Source organism: Pristis pectinata, chromosome 1, assembly GCF_009764475.1.
Source record: "Pristis pectinata isolate sPriPec2 chromosome 1, sPriPec2.1.pri, whole genome shotgun sequence".
NCBI classification, from domain to species: Eukaryota; Metazoa; Chordata; class Chondrichthyes; order Rhinopristiformes; family Pristidae; genus Pristis; species Pristis pectinata.
This window is the reverse complement of record NC_067405.1, coordinates 121,496,645-121,520,171: the sequence shown is the minus strand read 5'-3', so window position 1 is coordinate 121,520,171 and position 23,527 is coordinate 121,496,645. Positions and strand designations below refer to the sequence as shown.

Genomic DNA, 23,527 nt, shown 5'->3' with positions numbered 1-23,527 from the left:
CCATGATCAGCTCAGCTGTTCTTTGTGAATGGTGGAGCAGGCATTGAAGGGCTACATGGTCTATTCCTGCTCCCATTTCTTATGCTGTTGCCAATTATCTTCCTTTCTTCGCCATTATTCATTATAACACAAATACTGCCCCAAGGCTGTCATCCAGATAATGTGTGTCTCTATCACTTTGTCCCATTCAACTGGCTCATCACTATTTATGTACACTACACTTTCATTCTTTCCATCCCTGCACAACCACCCCAACTTCTAGCCCCCAAAATAATCCATGCAACTACGTCCCATTGATGCTTCCATTATATGTCAATACAATGATCTCCTTGGAATATCCCTCTCATTTGTCAGATATTTCACTAAATGCAGAGGATGTCATTTGACAGACTTGTGTGATGAGGTATCTAATATCAAGTTTGCTCACCCTACAAATTCTTCTGACGTCATGATACAATGCATGTTACTTTTGCAGAAGCTCTTGATTAATATCTTAAGAGACTTCAAACATCACTTTCATGGTTCCCCTCCATTTAACAGCTCTTGCCTGAACAGGACCCTGATTAATTGATGTCCCTATTAGGTACTGGCTTCAGTTCATGACTTGATTGCAAGGACCAAGAAAACCATTAAATTCATCATGCAGCATCAAATCCATTGTACTAACAGATACTGTCTACCTTTTAAGAGCATTCATTCTCTGCCAGCCAAAAGAAAAAAACCCTGAAACTTGAGGCAACCCTTGTGACCAATACCAAAACTTCCTCCACGAGCTAATTTATTAAAGAACCCATGTGAAAATGAACTTCAGTTGTGTTTTTAATCCATTTCAGATGCAGTAGTGACAGCAGAGCCAGCAATAACCCATTTTTATTTACACAAGGTGATGGTAAGCCACCTTCTTGGACTAGTGAAGGTGGGATGAAGGTACTCCCACAACATTGTTAAAGAGGGAGCTCCATAATTCTGATAGAACATCAAAATAATAGTGACCCATTTCCAAGCCAGGAGAACTTGTAGGGTGGTGGAGTTCCCTGTACCTCCTATCCTTGTCCTTTTCAGAAAGTCAAGATCATACATTTTAGAGATGCTACTGAAAAAAACTGCAAAACACCATGCAGCTGGCACACATAGCAGCTACAATGTGCTGGTGGAGGAATTCAATCATTGAGTTAGTGAATGAGTGCCAATGTTACTTTGCTGTGGGATGATGCTGAACTTGCACTGACCACCACTTTGTTCCCACAGCCACAATATATGTGGATGCTTCACTGCCACAATATGTGGATGATCCAGTTAACTTTTTGGTCAGCGACGTTTAACATGGTGTTTGCACCTTCTCCGAAACACTCACCCAATACCGTAACCATATATTAATCTAGTTTTGAATAGGAAAACCACAACCCTATGCTTAAGCAGGAATATACCAATACCAACTCCAATACCTAATTATAGTTATTGAACTTTAAAAGGGACAAAATGAAGCAGATTCCAATATACTATTCAGTAAATGTTATCCAACAACAAAAAACACATCACTTCCAGGGATTTCAGGGTAGACAAGGATAGGGCAGTGGATGTTGCCCACGTGGACTTTAGCAAGGCCTTTGACAAGGTCCCTCATGAAAGGCTAGTCTGAAAGGTTAGATCTCTAGGGGGTGACAGCAGATTGGATTCATAATTGGCTCAGTGGTAGGAAGTAGAGGGTGATGGTTGAGGGCTGTTTCTCAGCCTGGAGGCTTGTGTCTAGTGGTGTGCCACAGGGGTCAGTCCTGGACCTGTGTTGTTTGCAATTTATATAAACTATTTGGATGTGAATGTATAAGGCATGGTTAGTAAGTCTGCAGATGATAGTAAAAAAAATAGGTGGTGTTGTAGATAGTGTAAAATGTTATGAAAAAATACAGGGAGATCTTGATCAGCTAGTTATGTGGGCTGAGGACTGGCAATTGCTCTCAATCCAAATAAACACATGGTATTACATTTTGGGAGATCAAACCAGGGTAAGACATAGTGTATGGTAGTGCCCTGGGGAGTATTATGGAGCAGAAGGACCGAGGAGTGTGCGTATGATTCGCTGAAAGTGGCATCACAGGTAGATAGGGTGGTGAAGAAGGCATTTGGCATGCAGGCCTTCATCAGTTAGGGCATTGAGTACAGGAATTGGAAAGTTACGTTGCAGTTATACAAGACAATGGTGAGGCTGCACTTGGTCACCCTGTTATAGGAAAGATGTTATTAAACTGGAGAAGTGCAGAAAAGATTTATCAGGACATTGTCTGGACTTGGGGGGCCCGAGTTACAAGGAGAGGTTGTGTAAACTAGGACTTTATTCCCTGAAACATAGGAGATTGAGGAGTGACCTGATAGAGGGTATACAAGATAGCAGCCCCTCCCTGAGAAAAAGACTAAAAACAAGAGGGCATAGGTTTAAGATCAGAGGAGAGGGACTTAAAAGGTACATCAGGGGCAGCTTCTTCACACAGAATGAGCTGCCAGAAATAGTGGTTGAGTCAGGCACATTAGTAACATTTAAAAGTCATCCAGATTAAGCACATGGATAGGAGTGGTTTAGAGGGCTGTGGGTCAAATGCAGGCAGATGGGACTAGCTCACTAGGCAACACAGTTGGCATAGACGAGTTGGGCCAAAGGGCCTGTCTCCATGCTGTATTACTTCCATATGTTGGTGCCAAACGAATAAATTTGGAAAGGAATGCAAAAGTGCAATTAGTTGCCATAATGCTCAACACAAACTGCTACAGCCTCAACAGAAAGTCCCCCCCAATATGGCCATTATCTTCTTACCACCTACCCACTAGGGAAACACAGATGATAAAAATAGAGCATCTTCATCATCCAAGTTAAAAATCAAAATGATTCAAGGGCCATTCATCTAATTTGTTAAATATGTGACTTTACTATGTGTAATTGATTGTTGCATTAACCCATATATAATGGATAACTGAATTCCAAAGTAGTTACCAAGTGCAGACTAGGCAACCACTTGGTTGAGCACCTGTGCTCCATCTACCGTGGCCATCCAGAATTCCCATTGCTTGCCATTTTAATTCCCCTCCCCATTCCCAACCAATCTGTTTGCAGCTTCCTCCACTGTCAGGGCGAGGCTAAATGCTAACTAGGGGAAATCACACCTCATGTTCTGCCTTGGTAGTCTGCAACCTGCTGTTCCTCCCTTTTCTCTCTCCTACTGATCTACCCAATTCCTCGTACACTCACCCCACTTCCCCATCACCCCGTTTCTTTCCCCTCCACTGCCCACTCCATCAGCCATTCACCCACAGCCTCCTTCCATTTGGTCCCTCCCATGGTTCCAATCTGCCCACCCCACTTTCCTCACTTGATTCCACACTCCGCATTCCATCATCTGTAGCCCTCTGTTGCCTCCATCTATAACCTTCCAGCCTCTGTTGCTATTTCCACTCTTTCCTCCTCCACTTGCCTATCAACCCTCCTCACCTGGATCCACCCCTTCCCCACACCTCCATATTGGCCATCTCCCCTCTTTCAGCGCCAATGAAGTAGCTTGACTGTCCATTTCCCTCCACAGATGTTGCCTGACCCACTGAGTTCCACCAGCAGTTTTTTTTTTGCTCCGAAGCAGTTAATCGGGTAAGACACAACATGGCAATATCTCATGTAGTAGAATTTTGCAAGCCCCAACAGAGAAAGACTTCTAAGTTTATCCGCTCAGGTACAATTTTATTTTAAGAAAATTTAAACCAAAATATATTGCTTAAACAATCAAGCTCAGAATTCAAAAATTTATTTCAACGTTTTAAAAATGTCACACCAAATATTGTTGATTTCCTAAAACAGCATATAACAAATAGTTGTTAGGCAAATCAAAATTTTTATTGGATAACAATAGCATAACTGAATAACATTTCATTCTGCCCTTCACTCGAATTCTCCACTTCACTACCACTCTGATCTGTCTGTGGCCTTCTGCAGTGTTCCAATCAAGAACAGCACCTAATTCTGCTTTTCATCTCTCCATAGACACGGACCTATCTGCTGGGCATTTCCAGCATTGTCTTTTTGGTTTCGATTCTCTGCAATTGTTCCAAGCTACATTACACTGCTTTTATGTCCTTATTTTCTCCCCTCTAACTGCATTCATTTATCTACCAACCACATAACCCTGTGAACAGTGGGATCACCCAAACAACATTGGCCTCACCTTACAGATATTCCCTTTGTCCTTTCCATCTCTCCTCACTCTCTCTGGAACTTTAGCTTGTTTTCTCACCTTCAGCAAAAAAACAAACTGCTGGAGGAACAGCAGGTCAAGCAGCATCTTTAGGGGAAAAAGAATTGTCGACATTTTAGGTTTAGACCTTGCATCAGGACAGAGTGGAGGGGGAAGATAGCCATTATAAAAAGAGGAGAGGGAGAGGAGCGTGACAGGTCTGTAGCTCTTTCCCCCTCACAGATGCTGCTCAACTGGTTAAGTTCCTCCAACAGTTAGTTTTCTGTGCCATGTTCTGACATCTGCAGTCTCTTGTGCCTCCCCTTGTTTTACCTTTCTGATGAAGAGTTTTCAACCTGGATTATTTTTGATGAATACTCTGTACAATAAGGTTTAACAATTTTACACTTGCTTCTCCTTATCAGAGCTATTCACTTTGTCCTATTCATCTCTCCCCATCCTCTCTAGTCTTTTTTCTAATTAAAATTATATTATCAATAAAATGTGTAAAGACTTGATTATAAATGTTTGATTGCAGTAATTGCTATTTCCACTTTCAGGGAAGAACTAGAAACTATGGACAATTTAGAAGAAGCTTTTAAAAAAAACGAGCTTGGTATCATAAAGGACTGGTTGTTGTGAAGAATATGGATACGTTTGAGGATGGATAAGCACAAGGAAGGACAGCCAGTGCCTCTTTCCCAGGGCACCAATGCTCAATACAAGAGGGCATGGCTTTAAGGTAATGGGTGGGAAGTTCAAAGAAGACTTCAGAGGGAGGTTTTTCCACCCAGAGTGCTTGGTGCATGGAATGCACTGCCAGGGGTGGTGGTGGAGGCTGATACGTTGGGCAAGTTCAAGAGATTGTTAGATAAGCATGTGGAGGAATTTAAAATAGAGGAATATGTGGGAGTTAGGGGTTAGATAGCCTTAGGAGTGGTTTGAAGGTCGGCACAACTTGGTGGGCCGAAGGGCCTTATTGTGCTGTATTGTTCTATGGTTCTGAGGTAGAAAGGGAAGCAAGTTTATTGATAGAGGTTTATGAGGAAAGGACAGAAGGAAGGTAGAGTAGAGCAGAGCACGAATGCCAAGTGGATTGAATGGGGCAAATGACCTATTCTGTAAGATTTTACATAACGAGACAATATAGCAACAGGCCAATAACTAAGTGATCTGCAAAATGGAAAAAGCACATTCTTGCTTCAATCTGCTTGAGGTTGGATGAGCAAGCATTTTAGTTCTGTAGTAAAGTGTTCTCTCTGGTCTAATCAGTTTAACAAAAGTTGTGAGAATGGAATGTTTTCCACTCGAGGACTAATTTGATTACTTTGCACAGAAAGTGTTAGGAAAATAATTTTAAAATGTATATCTGTTTCAGAATTAATGATACACTAGCTAGGACTTAACACATTCCATGTTAGTTTTCCATATTAGGAAGTCTATGCCTTCATGCTTGTACTTGTAACATTAAGACTTTGTTTATATTAGGTGTGCTTCCAAACATACCCATAAAGAGAAACAAAACACTAAAATAAAAAAGTAGTTTTAGAATTAAGAAAGTTAAGTATTCACAATTTTGTATTTAATTCAATAATATCCAAATAAATTAAATAATTGAAAATCAATAACAGCAGCAAAATTTTGTGCTTGTTTGCCCCAATTGATGCTTTGAAATACTGAGTAATAGTTCTATCCCTTAAATTGGAAATGTAAATATTTATGCATTGCTTCAGGATTTATCAGATAAAAACAGGAAGAACCATTACAGCAATTGACAAGATGTTTTAAGACAAGATGAACATTTTAAAACAATCTTAAAATGTTAATTGCCAAAAGTTATGGAACAGATGTGTGTCAACATACTTCAGCAGTTCTGTTGAAATGTCAACTTAACTAAATCTGATTATTTCTAGGATTTTTATCTTTATTGCAGCTCTCTTATTAACCATACTACGATTTCAGTACGTTTCTCAGATAAAGTTTGGAATGTCATACAGTTGTCTTAATTCAAACCACATTAAACAAATGTGTGATCTCTTTTCACAGCTACCATTGGGCAGGAGGTACAGAAGCCTGAAGTCCCACACTACCAGGTTCAAGAACAGCTACTTCCCTTCAACCATTTGGTTCTTGAATCAACTGGCAAAACCCTAATCACAACAGTTAAGCAACACCATGATCACTTTGCACTAAAATGAACTTTTTTTTGTTCTAATTGTATTCTTTCTTGTAAAAATTGTTTGTTTTTCTTGTGAATGCTGCTTATATGATGCACCTGTGATGCTGCTGCAAGTAAGTTTTTCATTGCACCTGTGCACACGTGTACTTGTGCATGTGACAATAAACCCGACTTTGACAGGCTATACCAAAACCAACATTTTCATTGCCTCCACAATACAGCAAAATTGCAGTATTCCAGAATTACAAATTAATGCACCATCTGTAAAATTACTCTATACTCAAAGGGGAAATAACTTGTACTTGCAGTTGGATCTCATGCTGTACCAAAACACTTGCTCCAAATACATGTCAGGGTTGCATCCTAAAAATAATTTCCACAGATTTGCACTGCAATTCAATATATTTTTTAAGAGGAAGTTCTGTAAAGCTACGTGCCAGCTTTGAATTAAAACCACTAGAACTTCCAAGCACAAATTAGTTTAGTGGAACTGGTAAATGTTGTCTGCATCCTTGAATAACAAAATAAAACTTTCACCCACCAGCCTTACAAACCTGCTCAATATCAATCTGAATTTGGCTTGGCAGCATACAAACCATTCTACAAAATATGTCAGCATTGTCAAACATAGACTATTTGCTTGGAAAAAAAGTTAAAGGTTCTAACTTTAGTTTCTGCAACAACAACTTTTTAGTCTACATAGTTAAAGTTAGAAATACTGATCTTTCCCTTTAGGTTATACAAATTGTTGGAGGGTTGTGCTTATTAAATCTAGAACTTCAATTCAAGCCAGCAAGCAGAAGATTGTGTGTTTACGTAACAGGTCTGTTGAAAGATTTTAACAAATGGATTTCCCGCCTAAATTAGATATAGCTGTCACCTCCCTATGATGAATATTATAGTGCCAAGTTAAAAAAACTCACAGTACTTACAACTACAGTGAAAATGTTTTGAAGTGTGCTTTCAATAAAGTCGAATCAAAAATTAGGAAATAACTTTGCTAAGGAGTGTAAGTACTAAATATTTGTTAATGATTACAATTCTCAGACTATAGTACAGACAATATTCCAAAAGTATTTTTTGAAAAAAAAAGCAAGCAGAAAATCCATCAAGGTACAAATCAATTTGGTACACGTAGATTGTCACAGCATGCGCAAAACTAGATTCACGGATTTTTTTGGGGGGGAAAAGAAAATCAAGGTAGATTTAACCAAAACTGCAATACATGAAATGCACAAGCCGCTACTAGTTATTGAGAAGCAACCTCCGCGGAGAACGAGGTCTGGGCCAATACCCAGCCCCCAATCTCAATTTCTCTTGCAAGCCGATGACCTCACTTCCTTTGACATCAGCATGCTTTGCTGGGGGATGGGACCGCGACCAGGACCATGACAGCGACAGTGGGAAGCAGCAAACTCAGATTCCAGATAGGTATGAAATGCTTCAATGGACCGAAGCAGTTTTACCAATCGTGCATTTGCTGCTTTTTATGGGATTTATTCATTTGTTTTAAGCAACAACAAATGCTTACGGAGCAGAATCTTTAATAAACATCCTCTACAAGACAGCACTTTTATTTCCGATCTCACCTCACAAAAGCTTTGCACGAACAGAAAAGCAAGCGCAGGATTCCACTGTTGCACACACATTTCAACCCACCTCGAAAGTGTAGAAGGCCCGTGGGCTGGAAAGGCCCATTAGAACCGGCTGCATCCACCACCATCCTGCTACCAGCTCTGTTACATGTCAACATCTAGCCTATGCCAGCAGAAAAAAAGCTGTTTCTTAGGGCTAGAAACCAGCCTCCATTTTAGCACAATACACTTAGAAAATGAAGCTACCCAACGAAGAGGCTAGTTAGTGATGTCAGCACCTTGTAGAAAGCTGATTGGGTAATAATGACTACATAAAATGACAGGCAAACTGCAAATAGAAAAGCATTTCTGATTGGCCGTGTATTAAGACGGTAAATTGATCAGATTACTGTTCAACTCTATTCGTTCTCCAGGTTTAAATTAAAGTTAGCAATAGCTTTAAAAACTTGTGCAAGTCCTTTTCAATCTTTACTTTAACTTCCACCTCATCTCAAATATGAAAAAAAACAAATCAATTTCACATTCTTGACTCCTTTCATTAGAAACACGGTACAGCAACAAGAAAATAACCTTTTCATTTGCATTGCTTGTGTAGATCCATTTTTACTCCTCAACTGTCAGGTCTACTGAATGACCGAAACGATTGCTAGAATTTGCACAGAAACAGGCTTAATTCATTTGAAGCCTGACCCCAAATCGCAATACCTTCGAGAAAGACACTCGATCTGAACACTCCTAATTTCAACAACATTCGGGTGATTAGTTTTGCATTTGATTTTTCCTCATTTCTTTCCAAATCACCCTTATCCTTCAGTGGGAAGATTTCGTCATTATAATGTTTATTTAAAAGAAAATATTGACCTAAACTTCAGGTGTGAATCTAATATGGCTCTAAAAAACTTTGGTCTAATAGACACAAACATTTTTTTGTTTTTAATTACTGATAATAAAAGGTTTAATTTTTTTACGTTTCTTAAAGTCAGACACCACATAATGTTACATGCAAAATACTGTGAACACTGGTGAAAAAAACAGAACAGAAAATTCTAGAACACTGGGGTAGGCAATCATCTCGATGTCACAGGATCTCTCCATAATTTGTCTTCGCAGATGGTGCTTGATCTGCCAAATAGTTCCAGGATTTTGTTTTTACATCATATAATGCCTACTAATTTGATGTGTGAATGAGCTGAGAATGAGAAAGACAAAGGGAGAACTACTCTCATAACAATGGAACTTATATTATGGGCAATGTTATTAAGTAGTAATCATTTCTTCTGGAACTATGGAAAAACTAGTTTCTGTCTTATCAGCTTTACCTTAAAGCTACAGGATCAAATTGGAAACTCAGCTTTAGCATTGCAAATTCGAATATTTTTAAACAATTGGTTAAAAAAAGATAATGCTATGTTTTATGCAATTCTACATCGATCCTATTAATAACGTTGCTTACATAGTCAAAAATAAAAGAGGGCAGAATGCCACAAGTCTTGACAAACTTTGGCATTTGTATTTAATTTATCTAGTCTTTGGAGTTCCCTTCAGGAACCTTTCTCATTCTCTTAAAACCCTCCCTAATTCCAACCCTGACAAAGCTTTTGATCAGTACAGTCTTTACAACTTTCAAGATGTGGCAGTAGTATAACGTTTCAATTTAGTTTTTATTTATTCAGTTTGTAGGATCTGGCAAAGACAGCATTTATTGTTTATCCTGAAATGCACTTGAGTAGGTGGTGGTTGAGCCATCATGAGCCATTGCAATCCTTCTGATGAAGGTACTCCCTCAATGTTGTTCAGTAGGGTGTTCCAGGATTTGGACCCATTTTGGACAATGAAGGAACAATGATATTTCCAAGTCAGGATGGCGTGACTTAGCAGGGAACATGATGTTCCCATGTGTCTGATTCACATGTCTTTCTTGATGACAAGGTCACAGGTTTTGGGAGTTGCTAGAGTAGCCTAGGTGAGTAACTGCAGTGCATTTTGTAGCAGGAACATACTTCATCCAAATGGTGGGATGAATTAATGTTTAGGGCGGTGGATACGTGGCAAGTGGAGAGTATTCCATCATGCTTCTGAATTTGGCCTTGCAGATGGTGGAAAAGCTTTGGGTGTTGCGTATACCCAGCCTCTGATCTGTTTTTGCAGCTACAATAATTATTAGGCTTTAATGGTAAGGGGAACCAGGACTACTGTCTGCCATGCAGAAATGCAACATCCCCATTGACTCTTGGGAATACCTGGCCCATGACTGCTTAAAGTGGAAAGGGGGCATTCAGGGTAGTATTGAGAACCCTGAGTTGATGCATTAGGAACACACATAAGTTCTGCATAAATGACAGAAGGGGCACACCACCAAACTGCCCAAGACAACAGGCACCTCCTTCCCCATGTGTAGTAGAGTCCATGGTTCCTCCATTCACCTTATTAGTTGCCTCGGAACACACAAAAATGGAGTGGAAACAAGTTATCTCCACTCATGATGGATTGCCTAAAAAGGATTTAAATGACTGGCCCAGTTGAGTTTCTGGTCAATGGTGACCCCCAGGGAGTTCTTGATGGTAATGTCAGGAAATGTCAAATGTAGGTGGATGCACTATCTCTTGGTGGAGGGTCATTGTCAGGAAGTTTTGTGACACAAACATTACTTGCCTGAACTTTGTCTCGGTCTTGCTGTACGCAGATTTGAATTGCTTTATTTGATGAAGAGTTGTGAATGGAATTGAACACTATGCAATTAGTAAACTTTTATACTACTGACCTCATGATGGAAAAAGGGTCACTGATGAAGTAGGAATTACTAAAATGATGTCCTGGGGCTGGGATAATTGACCTCCATGACCATAACCATCATCTTTGTACAAAGGTATGACGCTAACCATTGTAGCGTTTCCTCTTGATCTTCATTGTTGTCAGTTTTAATAGAGCTTCTTGATGCCACACTCAGTCAAATGCTGCCCTGCCATCAAGGGAAATCACTCCCACAGGGGAAACATAAATTAGGCATTGGTGAACATGTTGTCACTGAGTAAGTCTGCTTGATAACACTGTCATTGACACCTTCTACTTTATTGATGATTGAAAGTAAACTGATTGAACAGTAATGAGTTGGATTGAATTTGCTCTGCTGCTTTTTGTGTAGAAGACATACCTGGGCAATTTACATATCGTCAGGTAGATCCCAGCATTGTATTTGTACTGGAACACCTTAGCTAGAGGTCCAGCTAGTTCTGGAGCACAGGCAATTCTTAAATAACTGAATATCAATATAGGTAGCCATAAATTGCTTGGGCAATCATAAACCATGTCTTTTCCATGCTTAACCAATCTTTCAGTATCTTTCCACTTTCACCCAGTTGAGTGGGAACACATCCATTTCTACTCAGCCAATCACAAGTAGACAATCATGAGCAATGAATTTTCTTTTGTCCCCAAGCTTGTTGCTTGTCCCCAAGCAACTGTCCTTGCTACGTGCTCCAATTTTCCCATCTACATGTTGCCCATCAGCAACATTCATTCAAAACACAGCATCTGTTTCTTGACATTATTAAGATGGCACTTGGCTCTACTGCAACATCACTTTTTGATTTTCAACTGACTCACATTTTTAAGGTTGCTTGCTTTACTGGTTCATCCAGTGCTAGATCATCTTCAAGAAAAAGACAATTCTACTTCTGGTAACTACACAGGGAGCTCTCTACTGTCTGCCATAGGGAAAGTCATTGCCAGGGTTCTCCTCAACCACCTTCTTTCAATGGCTAGAGCTGGTCCCCAAATCAATATGGATTCCTCCCATCCAGGGGAACAGTAGGTATGATTTTCACAGTGCGACAACTACAGAGAGCAGCTATACATAGCCTTCTTCAACCTCACTAAAGCTTTTGACTCCACCAATTGGATGGGACTGTGGAACACCCATTTCAATTCAGCTGCCCACAGAAATTCGTCTCCATATTACATTTGCTCCACGATGACATGCAAGCCATGATACTACCCAATCTCAGTAAATGATGACTGATGTGAAATTAGGCTGCTTCAGTGTCCCAAAACTTTTCTCAATTTTTCTTGCTGCAATGTTGCACCTCTCCTTGAACAAACTTCTCTTAGCGCTGGAGCTCTTCTTGAAGTTTGGACACCACCTGCCCCATATTTGGAAGAATATGAGGTTCTCAGTAATGGGAAACTGTTCAATCTATAGCAACTACACTCCAGAACAAAGGTCACCCACTCCTCAGTAGTTGAATTGCAACATGCAGGCAGTGTTTGCATTTGCACATGAATCTTCCCCCACTACACCACACTATCCTTGGACAATATAAAGTCATGGCAAGACCCTGGAAAATGTACATCACTTTTCCCATATCTCAGGAGCCACCATTTGGTGAAAGCATTCATCGATGAAGGTGATGGTAAATTTCATCAATGTGCCAGCACAGACTGTAGTTGGTTGAGGAGAAAGATATTTGAAGATCAAGACCCCAAACCTGGAAGAAAACTCATGATCTACAGGAACAGAAGTGTCTCCCAGTCCATCTGCATGCTTCCGAGACCTGTAATGCCTACAGGAGGCATCTCAAGGCACTGGGAGAAATACCACCTACACTGCTTCCGCAAAATCCAATAAATTAACTGGAAGGATAAGTGAAATCAATGTCAGCATCATCTCCCAGGCCAAAGAACCCATCATTAAAGCCCTAGTTATTCTCAGTCAGTAGAAAAGGAGCATTCTGGATAGCATAGAGAACCTCAAGACCCTGCATCAATAGAACAGAGAAAATCTCCACAGACAACAGGAGTGACCACCTTACAAACTATCCACCACCTGTCAGGTCAGCCACCACCTGTTCCATCTGTGGAAGAGTGTGCAGTTCCCCCACTGGCCACCTCAAAACCCGCAAAACTGGAGTGGGAGCAAGTCATCTTCAATCCTGTGGGACTGCTTAAGAAGGAGATGATCAGATACTTACTTACATTTGTAAAAACAAAGCCACTGTCTTCACTCTCAATCACAAACTCCATACCCCAACCATTAACTCCAACCTCAGGCCAGCAAACATTTGAAGCTGAAGCAGGCTGTTCCAACCTTGGCATCACATTTGACCTCAACATCAACTCTGGACTACAGATCCATATTAAGAATACCCACTGCCACATATAATAGCACAGAACACCATGCCTTCCTCACCTCAGCTACTGTCTAAATCCTCATTAACGGTCTTACAGTCTCTTGAATTGACAGTTTTCTTTCAGTCTTGACTAGTCTTCATTTCAAACTTGGTCACCAGCCTCCGCTCCATGGACTCTGTCTACATTTCTCGCTGCCTCAGTAAAGCAGCCAACATAATCAAAGATGCCACCCACCCTGGACATTATCTTTTCTCCCCTTTCCCATCGGACAGAAGATACAAAAGCCTGAAAGCATGTACCACCAGGCTCAAGGACAGCTTCTATCCCGGTGTTGTAAGACTATTGAATGGTTCCCTAGTACAATAAGATGGACTCTTGACCTCACAATCTACCTCATTATGACCTTGCATCTGATTGTCCACCTGCACTGCACTTTCCCTGTAGCTGTTACACTTTATTCTGTATTCTGTTATTGTTTTACCTTGTACTATCTCAATGCTCTGTGTAATGAATTGATCACTTCCCAAAAATTTGTAATACAGAATAAAATTCGCTCTCATGACAGTTATGTGAAAAAAGTAAATACAAACTTTCTTTTTCCAACTTACGTTTCTTGACATTTGCAGATGACGCAGCCTCGCATTAAGGAAAAAAGTAAATACAAACTTTCTTTTTCCAACTTATGTTTCTTGACATTTGCAGATGACGCAGCCTCGCATTAAGGAAAATCACAATACGAACTATTTTCTAGGAAGGCAACATCTCTGTAATGCAGGGGTCACCTATATGTGAGAATTCATATAGTGGAAGGTACAGTAAATCCTTAACATTTTGGAAGGGTACTGGTTGCTGTGAAAGGTAAGAAAAGAAGTCACAGAAGCTAGTCAATCTCTTCTCAGTAAGGATGGAGTAACTCAAAAACAAACATTGATTCTTTTAACAAGCTGAAAGGTTATAAGTCATTCATCCAAATAGCCATTGTTGCCAGATGGAACAGTACAGGTCTAAAAGAGTGTTCGTTTTCCATTTTAAACAGCTTGTTTATTTCACAGGCTTCCTTCCTGTTAACTCAATCAAAGACTGCTAAATGTTACTGCTATTCATGTACGTGTGTTTGAAGGATGGTCTCCAAATCTATTATCTACTTTTTATTAAATGACAAATAAAATAAAACCCTTAATTGTACCAAAGATTCGTTAAGTATTGGTATTGGTTTATTACTGTCACTTGTACCGAGGTACAGTGAAAAATTTGTCTTGCATACCATTCGTAAAGATCAGTTCATTACAGAGTGCATTGAGGTAGTACGGGGTAAAAACAATAACAGAATACAGAGTAAAGTGTCACAGCTACAGAGGAAGTGCAATGCAGGTAGACAATAAGGTGCAAGGTCATAACAAGGTAGATTGTGAGGTCAAGAGTCCATCTCATTGTATGGGGGAACTGTTCAATAGTCTTATCACAGTGGGATAGAAGCTGTCCTTGAGCCTGGTGGTATGTACCCTTCTGCCTGAAGGGACAGGGGAGGAGAGAATGACCCAGGTGGGTGGGGTCTGATTATGTTGGCTGCTTCACCAAGGCAGCGAGAGTTATAGACAGAGTCCATGGTGGGGAGGCTGGTTTCTGTGATGTGCTGGGCTGTGTCCACAACTCTCTGCAGTTTCTTGCGGTCCTGGGCAGAACAGTTGCCATACCAAGCCGTGATGCAACCAGATAGGATGCTTTCTATGGTGCATTGATAAAAGTTGGTGTCAAAGGGGACATGCCAAATTTCTTTAGCCTCCTGAGGAAGTAGAGGCGCCAGTGATCTTTTTTGGCCATGGTGTCTACGTGGTTGGACCAGGTTATTGATGATGTTCACTCCAAGGAACTTGAAGGTCTCAACCCTCTCGACCTCAACAGCTTTGATGTAGACGGGTGCATGTACACCGCCCTCTTTCCTGAAGTCAATGACCAGCTCTTTTGTTTTGTTGATATTGAGGGAAAGGTTGTTGTCATGACACCATGTCACTAAGCTCTCTGTCTCCTTCCTGTACTCTGACTCATCATTATTTGAGATACGGCGCACTATGGTGGTATCATCTGCAAACTTGTAGATGGAGTTGGAGCAGAATCTGGCCATGCAGTCATAAGTACATAGGGAGTAGAGTAGAGTGGAGAGCTGAGGACGCAGGCCTGTGTGGCACCAGTGTTGAGAATAATCGTGCTAGAGGTGTTGCTGCCTATCCTCACTGATTGTGGTCTGTTGGTCAGGAAGTCAAGGATCCAGTTGCAGAGGGAGATGTTGAGTCCCAGGTCTCGGAGTGTGGTGATGAGTTTGCTTGGAATTATAGTATTGAAGGTGGAGCTGCAGTCAATAAACAGTCGTCTAACGTAGGTGTCTTTACGGTCCAGATGCTCTAGAGATGAGTTTAGGGTCAGGGAGGTGGCGTCCACAGTAAACCTGTTTCGGCGGTAGGCAAATTGCAGTGGGTTGAGGTTTTCCAGGAGGCTGGAGTTAATGCGTGCCATGACCAGCCTCTCAAAGCACTTCATGATGGTGGGGACCGCTGTATGAAAAATCTACAATCTTATTGCTGATTAAATTGCAATAATATCATATCATAGGGAGTTTTGTCTATCTGACATAGAAGGAATGAGGTAACTTAGATGCTGTTATTAAATTCAGCTGAAAAAATTAAATCCATCTTCCAATACAAATTAGTTTCTATTGCAGTGTCCACCCAGGTTCATTTCTTCTTATACTGTATAACACTTTCAGTCAATGTAAATTTGTTTAAACATGTTGGAATGGCTTAATTTGAGAAAGCCTAAAGTTGTGCAGTGCCAATTCATAATTTTTTTCATTAGTTTATTAATTAAAACAAATATTTTTGTTGTGTTTGATAAGTTTAGTAACTACAAGCCAATCAACTTTTTGGTATCATCCCTGCGATTTTTAAAAATATATAACTGTACACAATTATCAAAGTGTAGTCAAACTAAGGCTTTACCAAGTTCAGCATAAGTTTTATAGGGGAAATAGCAATGAAAATTAGAGAGGAACCCAAGTGTTACATTTGATTTAAAAAAATACAATAGTGGTCATCCATTTTGATTTGTAGGGTCATTTGTACTCCCAGATCTCTTTACTCTTCTATCCGAAGTACATTTTCCCTAAAATGTGGTCTTATTTTCCTTATCGAAATGCAATATCTCACAACTTGTGTTGAAATTCATTTGCCAATTAAATGCTTGTTCTGTAGGTTGAATGTTTTCCTGTAATTTTTGAAGTTCCCCTCAGTTGAGTTTGAATTATATTGCTCAATTTGCAAACTTAGACCTTGTGCTTTTGTTTCTAGATCATTAATATAAATTGTGAGTAATATAAATTGCTCTGATCCTTGTGAGATCCCACTTTCTACCTCTTTCCACTCCAAATAGCTATCTTTTACTCAACTCTCTGTCACGAGCAACTAACCACTAAATATGCTACCTGTCCATTAAAACACATTTTGATCTCAATCGTTATTTAAATTTCACTTTATTAAAGGTCTTTTGGAAATATAGATAAACTACAGTCACTGCATTCTCCTGTCCCACTCCATTACCTCTTCAAAATAATTCAGTAAGACTAATTCAAGAACAAGTGCAAAACTCATGAACTAATTTATCATGAAGATTATTCCTATTGGATCACCCAACTTTTCCAAATCCTTTTTTGAATCCCTCCATTCAGAGATCCACATTACTTAAAACAGCTCTAAAAGGCAAAAAATTACATCCTATTTGACTGACAAAGATAATATAATCCTCTGCCTTTCTCAACCAGTCTGCAAACTTTAACACAGTTGACTGCGCCATCCTCCTCCAACTCTATAGACAGCTAGCTGGGTGGAATCATACCTGCTTGATACCATTCTTATCTAAGCAGCATTAGAAAATTAACAGCAATAACTTCTATTCCCACATTATTAGTTACTTTTAGATATTTCTTTAGTATTATTTGAAAACATAACCTGCAGGTGCATGCTAATACATGCCCATGCTCCATACGTACTCAGTGTCAAAAAGCAGCAATAATAAATCTGATTCTGAGCTCTACCTCACCAAAATCTCTCGGCTTCCCCAGTTTCCAAATTGCCAGATAACTTGTTCAACATCTGATATTGGGTGAACTCTTCTGTTACTTTTAGATTTAATTATTCCAAACATACTTTTAGCTGGCTTCCTTGAAAACCTCCAAAACCCTGCTACTTGTGTCTCCTAGCTCACGCTATACCTTCATGATTCATTACATCCATGCCTGCTGACCTTTGCTGGATTCCACTTAAACAACAATTCAATTTTAAATTCTCATGCCCGTTTTCAAATTTCTATATGCCTTGCCCTAAAACCTTCCAAAATACTTGCGCTCCTCCAAAACAAAAATCTGGTCATTATCACATGACTTCTTATGAGAGCTGCTTGCATGTTCAAATTAACTTCTTCATTTCTCACTTAACAGTAATTCATTTTCTACAAATGTCCAAAGGAATATTCTGATAGGCACTTGAAATATATGATAGAGCCTGAATTTCATTTTCCATTAAAGTATTTCTTAAAATCTCTGATCGGGCTTTTGGTTATCTGGCATAGTACCTCCTTATGTTGTTCAGCCCCACTTGTCACACAATGTTCTAATACCTGGCCCCATGTTTTAGCCAAGTCATGAGGCACTGGAGAGTTAACAATTACACAGATAGACAGGAGAAGCTGAGGTTGTAATATTTAGAGCAGAGTAGACCAATGGGGAGATTTAATAAGAGGCATCTGAAGTTGTGAATGTTTTAGACAGAGAGATAAGTTATTTCAAATGGCTGGAGGCCTGGTTCAATAACTAATGGGCACAGATTTAAGAATCAGCAAAAGAACCAGAGTTGACATGGAGAAAACGTTTCTAATTATCAGTGATGTTTTGTAACTCACTGCCTGATAGGATGATAGATTCAGATTTACCAACAGCCCTCAATAGAATTTGATATATATTTTGAAGGAGAAAAAAACACAAGAAAATGCAAATAAAACCATGCAGTACATTATTTATGGTCAATTTACATTACATTGAAACATTCTAAACAAAAGTGGGTGATTATACACAATTCAATTACATAACTAAATAACTGCCATCCAGAAGCATACACCTGAGACTTACAGTATGCTTAATGCATCAAAGTTTTTTTAATATTAATTTTCAGGATGTGGGCATTGTTGGCAACGGAAATTCCAGAATACAGAAACAGTGATGCTGAAGGATCAGTAATGTTTTTCTAAGTCAGGACAGTGCGCACCTTGGATGCAAACCTGCAGGTGGGGGTGATCTCTTGCCTTTGCTGTCCTTTTTATTTCAATGGTAAAAGTTGTAACTGCAGTAGGCTTTGTAGATGGTACACACTGAAGTATTGTGTACTAGAGGTGGAAGGAATGAATGTTTATGGTGATTAATAGGGCACCAATCAACTGGGATGTTTTGCCTTAGGGTGGGGAGCTCATCCAGGCAAGTGGAAATAATTCCATCATACTCTGAATTTTTGTCTTGTAGGCATTGGAAAGGCCTTTTATGTCAGGACATGAGTTACTTACTGCACAATATCCAGCCTTTGACCTGCTCTTGTAGTCCGATATTTGTGGCTAGTGCAGTTGAGTTTCTGGTCATTAGAGATCCCAGGATATTGATGGTGGAGGACTCAGTGATGATAATGCCACTTACTGTCACTGAAGTGCCATTGAGGTGGTTGGACTCTCTCATGTTGGAGATAGCATTTTGTGGTGCAAATGTTACTTGCCACTTATCATCCCTTACCTGAGTATTTTGTGGATATTGAGGATTTTAAGGGCTATTCTCTCCTACCTGTATATCACCATTGTCCTGCTGGTGGGATAAGTTATATCCAGGGCTTGTGATGGAGGAGTCTGAAACCTTGTTTGTAAGGTATGCTTTTGTGAGTACGACTAAATCAAGCTGTGGTTGGATTTTCTCATGTTGGAAATAATATTTTGTGGTGCAAAAGTTACTTGCCACTTATCATTCCCATGCCTCAGTGTTTTGCTGCTTGTGAGCATGCACTTCTTCATTTGCCTGGGATTGAATATTGTGTAATCAGCAGCAAACATTCACATTTCTGACCTTATGATGGAAGCAAGGTCATTGATGAAGCAGCTGAAGATGGCTGGGCCTAGGACACTGCCCTGAGGAACTCCTGCAATGATGCTCTGGGGCTGGGATGATTGACCTTCAACTACCATAACCAGCTTCCTTTGTGAGAGGTAATGGCACATACCATTGGAGTGTTTTCCTTATGACACCCATTGTTGCTGTACTTGGTCTAATGATGCCTTGATGTCAAAGGCAGTCACTCTCACCTCATCTGTAACATTCAGCTCTTTGGTCCAAAGGCCATGACGAGGTCTTGTGGTCCTGACCAAATCTAAACCAGGTATTAGAGAGTCCTGCAGTGGAGTTTCAGTAGGGTGGCATCTCATTACTTTTAGGAAGGCACTGTGCTGCACCCTTCTGCATTCATAAAATCAGGGTTGATAGCCTGGCTTGATAGTAATGATAGAGTATGGTGAATGCTCAGCCACAAGGTTACGGATTGTGGGAGTCTACATTCCTGTTATTGCTGATGGGTCACAACACTTCATGGATACCCAATTTTGATCTGTTCTAAGACTATGCTATTTAGCAAGCATGTAGCACCACACAACGTGATGAAGGATGTTCTCAGTGTGTCCTTTGTCTCCACAAGGATGGTGTGATGATCACTCCTCCCAATGTTATCCTTGACTGATGCATCTGTCATACGTAGATTGGCGAAGGCAAGGTCAACTAGGTTTACCTCACTAAGTCTACTTCACCTTTCACGACTCAGGCAGCCTGGTCTGTGGTGGTGCTACCAAGCCATTCTTGGTGGTGGACATAAAAGTTTCCCACCCCAAGTACATTCGGTGCCCTTGCTACATTCAATGCTACTTCCAAGTGTTATTCAATATGGAGGAGCACTAATTCATCATCTGAGAGACATTGTAATCACAATGAAGTTTTTTTGCTCAGGTCTGACTTGATGCCATGAGACTTCATGGGGTCTGGAGAAGATGTTGAGAATTGTGGAGGAAGAGTCTAGCACCTTGTTTGTAAGGTGTGATTCTGTGAGGAGGACTATATCAGGCCATTGTTTGACTAGTCTGTGGGATAGCTCTCCCAATTTGGATACCAGATATTCATCGTCCCTCCAGTCCCCCTACTCACCCATCCCAAAAAAAGTGAACCAGATGGACTTTTAATGACAATCCACTAATTTTTCCCAGAGTCATCATTACCAAGGCTAGGTTTATTCCTCCAAATTCCAGATTATTAATTAATTTAAAATTTCACAGCTGCCATGGTGGTTTTTGAACTCTTATCTCTGGTTTGTTCATTAAGTTTTCTGAACTGTTAGCCTGCAACTTAATCCCTGCACCATCAGCCTACTCAAGCTGATAAACTATTCACTTCATTTGATGATAGAACACTAATGTTGTTTCGTTACTATTTGTCCTCTGATTCACTGAAATTCTGTTTTGTATCTTTGACAATAAAAGGAATGGTGCTTTAAACTATATAGCCAAATAAAAGGACAGATGCATAGTGGGATTAACTGGACTGAACTTGAACAGAATGGTGTAGATTTAATGGGCCAAATGGCTTCCTTCCATGCTGTATTTGTGATACTGGCTCCTATGTGCCAAACATTTAAAATATAACATACACTTGTGATTCACATTTTGTCATAGGAATTTGAAATATATTCAAATAATGAATTATCAAATTTAAGCCTTTCTAAAAATTCTTTCAAGGGATATGGGCTTCACAGGCTGAGCCAGCAGTTAATTGTTCATTTCTAATTCCCTTGTGAAGGTGATGGCAAGCTGCCTTCTTCAACCAGTGCAGTCCTTAAGGTGTGGGTATACCTACAATGCTGTTAGGTGGAGTGTTTCAGGATTTTGACCAAGCAACAGTGAAGGAACAGTGATATATTTCCAAGTCAGGATGGTGTGCGTGTCCTGGAGGGCAACTTCCAAGTGGTGCTGTTCCCATGCTTTTGTTGCCCTTGTCCTTCCAACAAGTAGAGGTCATGGGTTTGGAAGATGCTGGCTCAGGAGTTTTGTTGAGTTGCTGCAGTGAAACCTGCAAATGGTACAAACTGCTGCTATTGTGCACAGGTGTTGGAGCGAGTGAATGGTTGTGGATGGAGTACCCATCAAGTGGGCTGCTATGTCCTGCATGGTTGTAGAGTCAGGTAGTATGGAAACAGGCCCTTCGGTCCAACTCATCTATGCTGACCAAGATGTCTATTCGAGCTAGTTGGATTTGCCTTTGTTTGCCCTATATCCCTTCAAATCTTTTCTATCCATGGTGTTGAGCTTCTTGTGTTGTTGAGGCTGCTCTCATCCAGGCAAGTTGAGAGTATTCCATCACACTCCTGACTTGAGCCTTGTAGATGGTGGACAGGTTTTGGAGAGTTAGGAGGTGGGTTACTCAGTGCAGAATTCCTAGTCTCTGCCCTGCTCTTGTAGCGATATTGTGCATATGGCTACACCAGTTCGGTTTCTGGTCAATTGCAGCCCCCAGGATATTAATAGTGGGGGATTCAGTGATGGTAATACCATTAAATGTCATGGCGTAAAGGTTGGATTTTCTCTTATTGGACATTATCATTGCCTGTAACTTATGTGCAACCTATTAGCGCAAGCCTGGATATTGTCCAGCTATTGCTGCATTTGGATGTGGACTACTTGTGAGGAATTGTGAATAGTGCTGAACATCGTGCAATCATCAGCGTACATCCCTACCTCAGACCTTATGATTGAAGGGTCATTGATAAAGCAGCTGAAGATGGTTGGGCTTACAACACTATCCTGAGGAACTCCTGCAGAGACGTCCTGTGGCTGAGATGACTGACCTCCAACCACCAATATGATCATCCTTTATGTTAGATATGATTCTAACCAGGAGAGGGTTTCTTTTCCCCCCCACCCCCATATCCATTGACTCTAGTTTAGTCAGGGCTTCTTGACGCCACACTCAATCAAAGTGGAGGAAGGAGAAGCAGAGTATAGGGTACAAAAGTAGAAAGGTGGATGGGCTAAAGTGCATTTACTTAAATGCAAGAAGTATCAGGAATAAGGGTGATGAACTAAGGGCTTGGATAAATACCCGGAACTATGATATTGTGGCTCTTGCAGAGACTTGGCTGTCACCAGGGCAGGAACGGATACTGAATATTCCTGGATTTCAGTGTTTTAAAAGGGATGGGGGGGCGGGGGAAGAAGAGGAGGAAGGGTGGCGTTACTGGTCAGGGATACTATTACAGCTGCAGAAAGGGTGGATAATGCAGAAGGATCCTCTCTACAGTCAGTATGGGTGGAAGTTAGGAACAAGAAAGGAACAGTTACTCTACTAGGAGTATTCTATAGGCCCCCTGGTAGCAGCAAGGATACAGAGGAGCAGATTGGGAGGCAGATTTTGGAAAGGTGCAAGAATAACAGGGTTGTTATCATGCAAGATTTCAACTTCCCAAATATTGATTGGCACCTGCTTAGTACCAAAGGTTTAGACGGGGCAGAGTTTGTAAAGTGTGTTCAGGACGGATTCCTGTCACAGTATGTTGATAAGCCGACTAGAGGGGATGCCATATTAGATCTAGTATTAGGTAATGAACTGGGTCAGGTGACAGATCTCTCAGTGGGTGAGTATTTGGGGGACAGTGACCACTGCTCCATAACCTTTAGCATTGTCATGGACAAGGATAGGAGCAAAGAGGACAGGAAGATATTTAACTGGGGAAGGGCAAATTATAAGGCTACAAGGCTAGAACTTGCGAGTGTGAATTGGGATGACATTTTTGAAGGGAAATGTATTATGGAGATGTGGTCATTGCTCAGGGGTCTCTTGCAGGATGTTAGGGATAAATTTGTCCCGGTGAGGCAGAGAAAGAATGGCAGGGTGAAGGAACCATGGGTGACAAGAGAGGTGGAACAACTAGTTAGGAAGAAAGTGGCAGCATACATAAGGTTTAGGAAGCAAGATAGGGCTCATGAGGAATATAGGGTAGCATGGAAGGAACTTAAGGAAGGGCTGAGGAGAGCAAGAAGGGGACTTGAAAAGGCCTTGGCGAGTAGTGTTAAGGAAAGTCCCAAGGCTTTTTTCACTTATGTGAAGAGCAGAAGGATGACGAGAGGGAAGGTAGGACCGATTAGAGACAAAGGTGGGAAGATGTGCCTGGAAGCTGTGGAAGTGGGTGAGGTCCTCAATGAATACTTCCCTTCAGTAGTCACCAAGGAGAGGGGCCTTGATGATGCTGAGGACAGTGTCAGGAAGGTTAATGTTCTGGAGCATGTAGATATCAAGAGGGAGC

General features: G+C 40.7%; 1 protein-coding gene across 5 annotated transcripts in view; it reads right to left on the bottom strand.

The window, feature by feature from the left end:
- The window catches only part of LOC127573656 (serine/threonine-protein phosphatase 2A 56 kDa regulatory subunit gamma isoform), a 119,144-nt gene that overhangs the window by 69,212 nt on the left and 26,405 nt on the right, over positions 1-23,527 (bottom strand). For 3 of the 5 annotated variants that reach the window (XM_052022271.1, XM_052022347.1, XM_052022425.1), the window contains exon 1: positions 8,050-8,271. The exons of the other annotated variants lie outside the window; for them this stretch is intronic. In XM_052022271.1, the coding sequence (XP_051878231.1) occupies positions 8,050-8,143 (94 nt within the window). In that variant the 5' untranslated portion in view covers positions 8,144-8,271. Of the gene's footprint in view, positions 1-8,049; positions 8,272-23,527 lie in introns of those variants that run through there. 5 annotated transcript variants of the gene reach the window in all.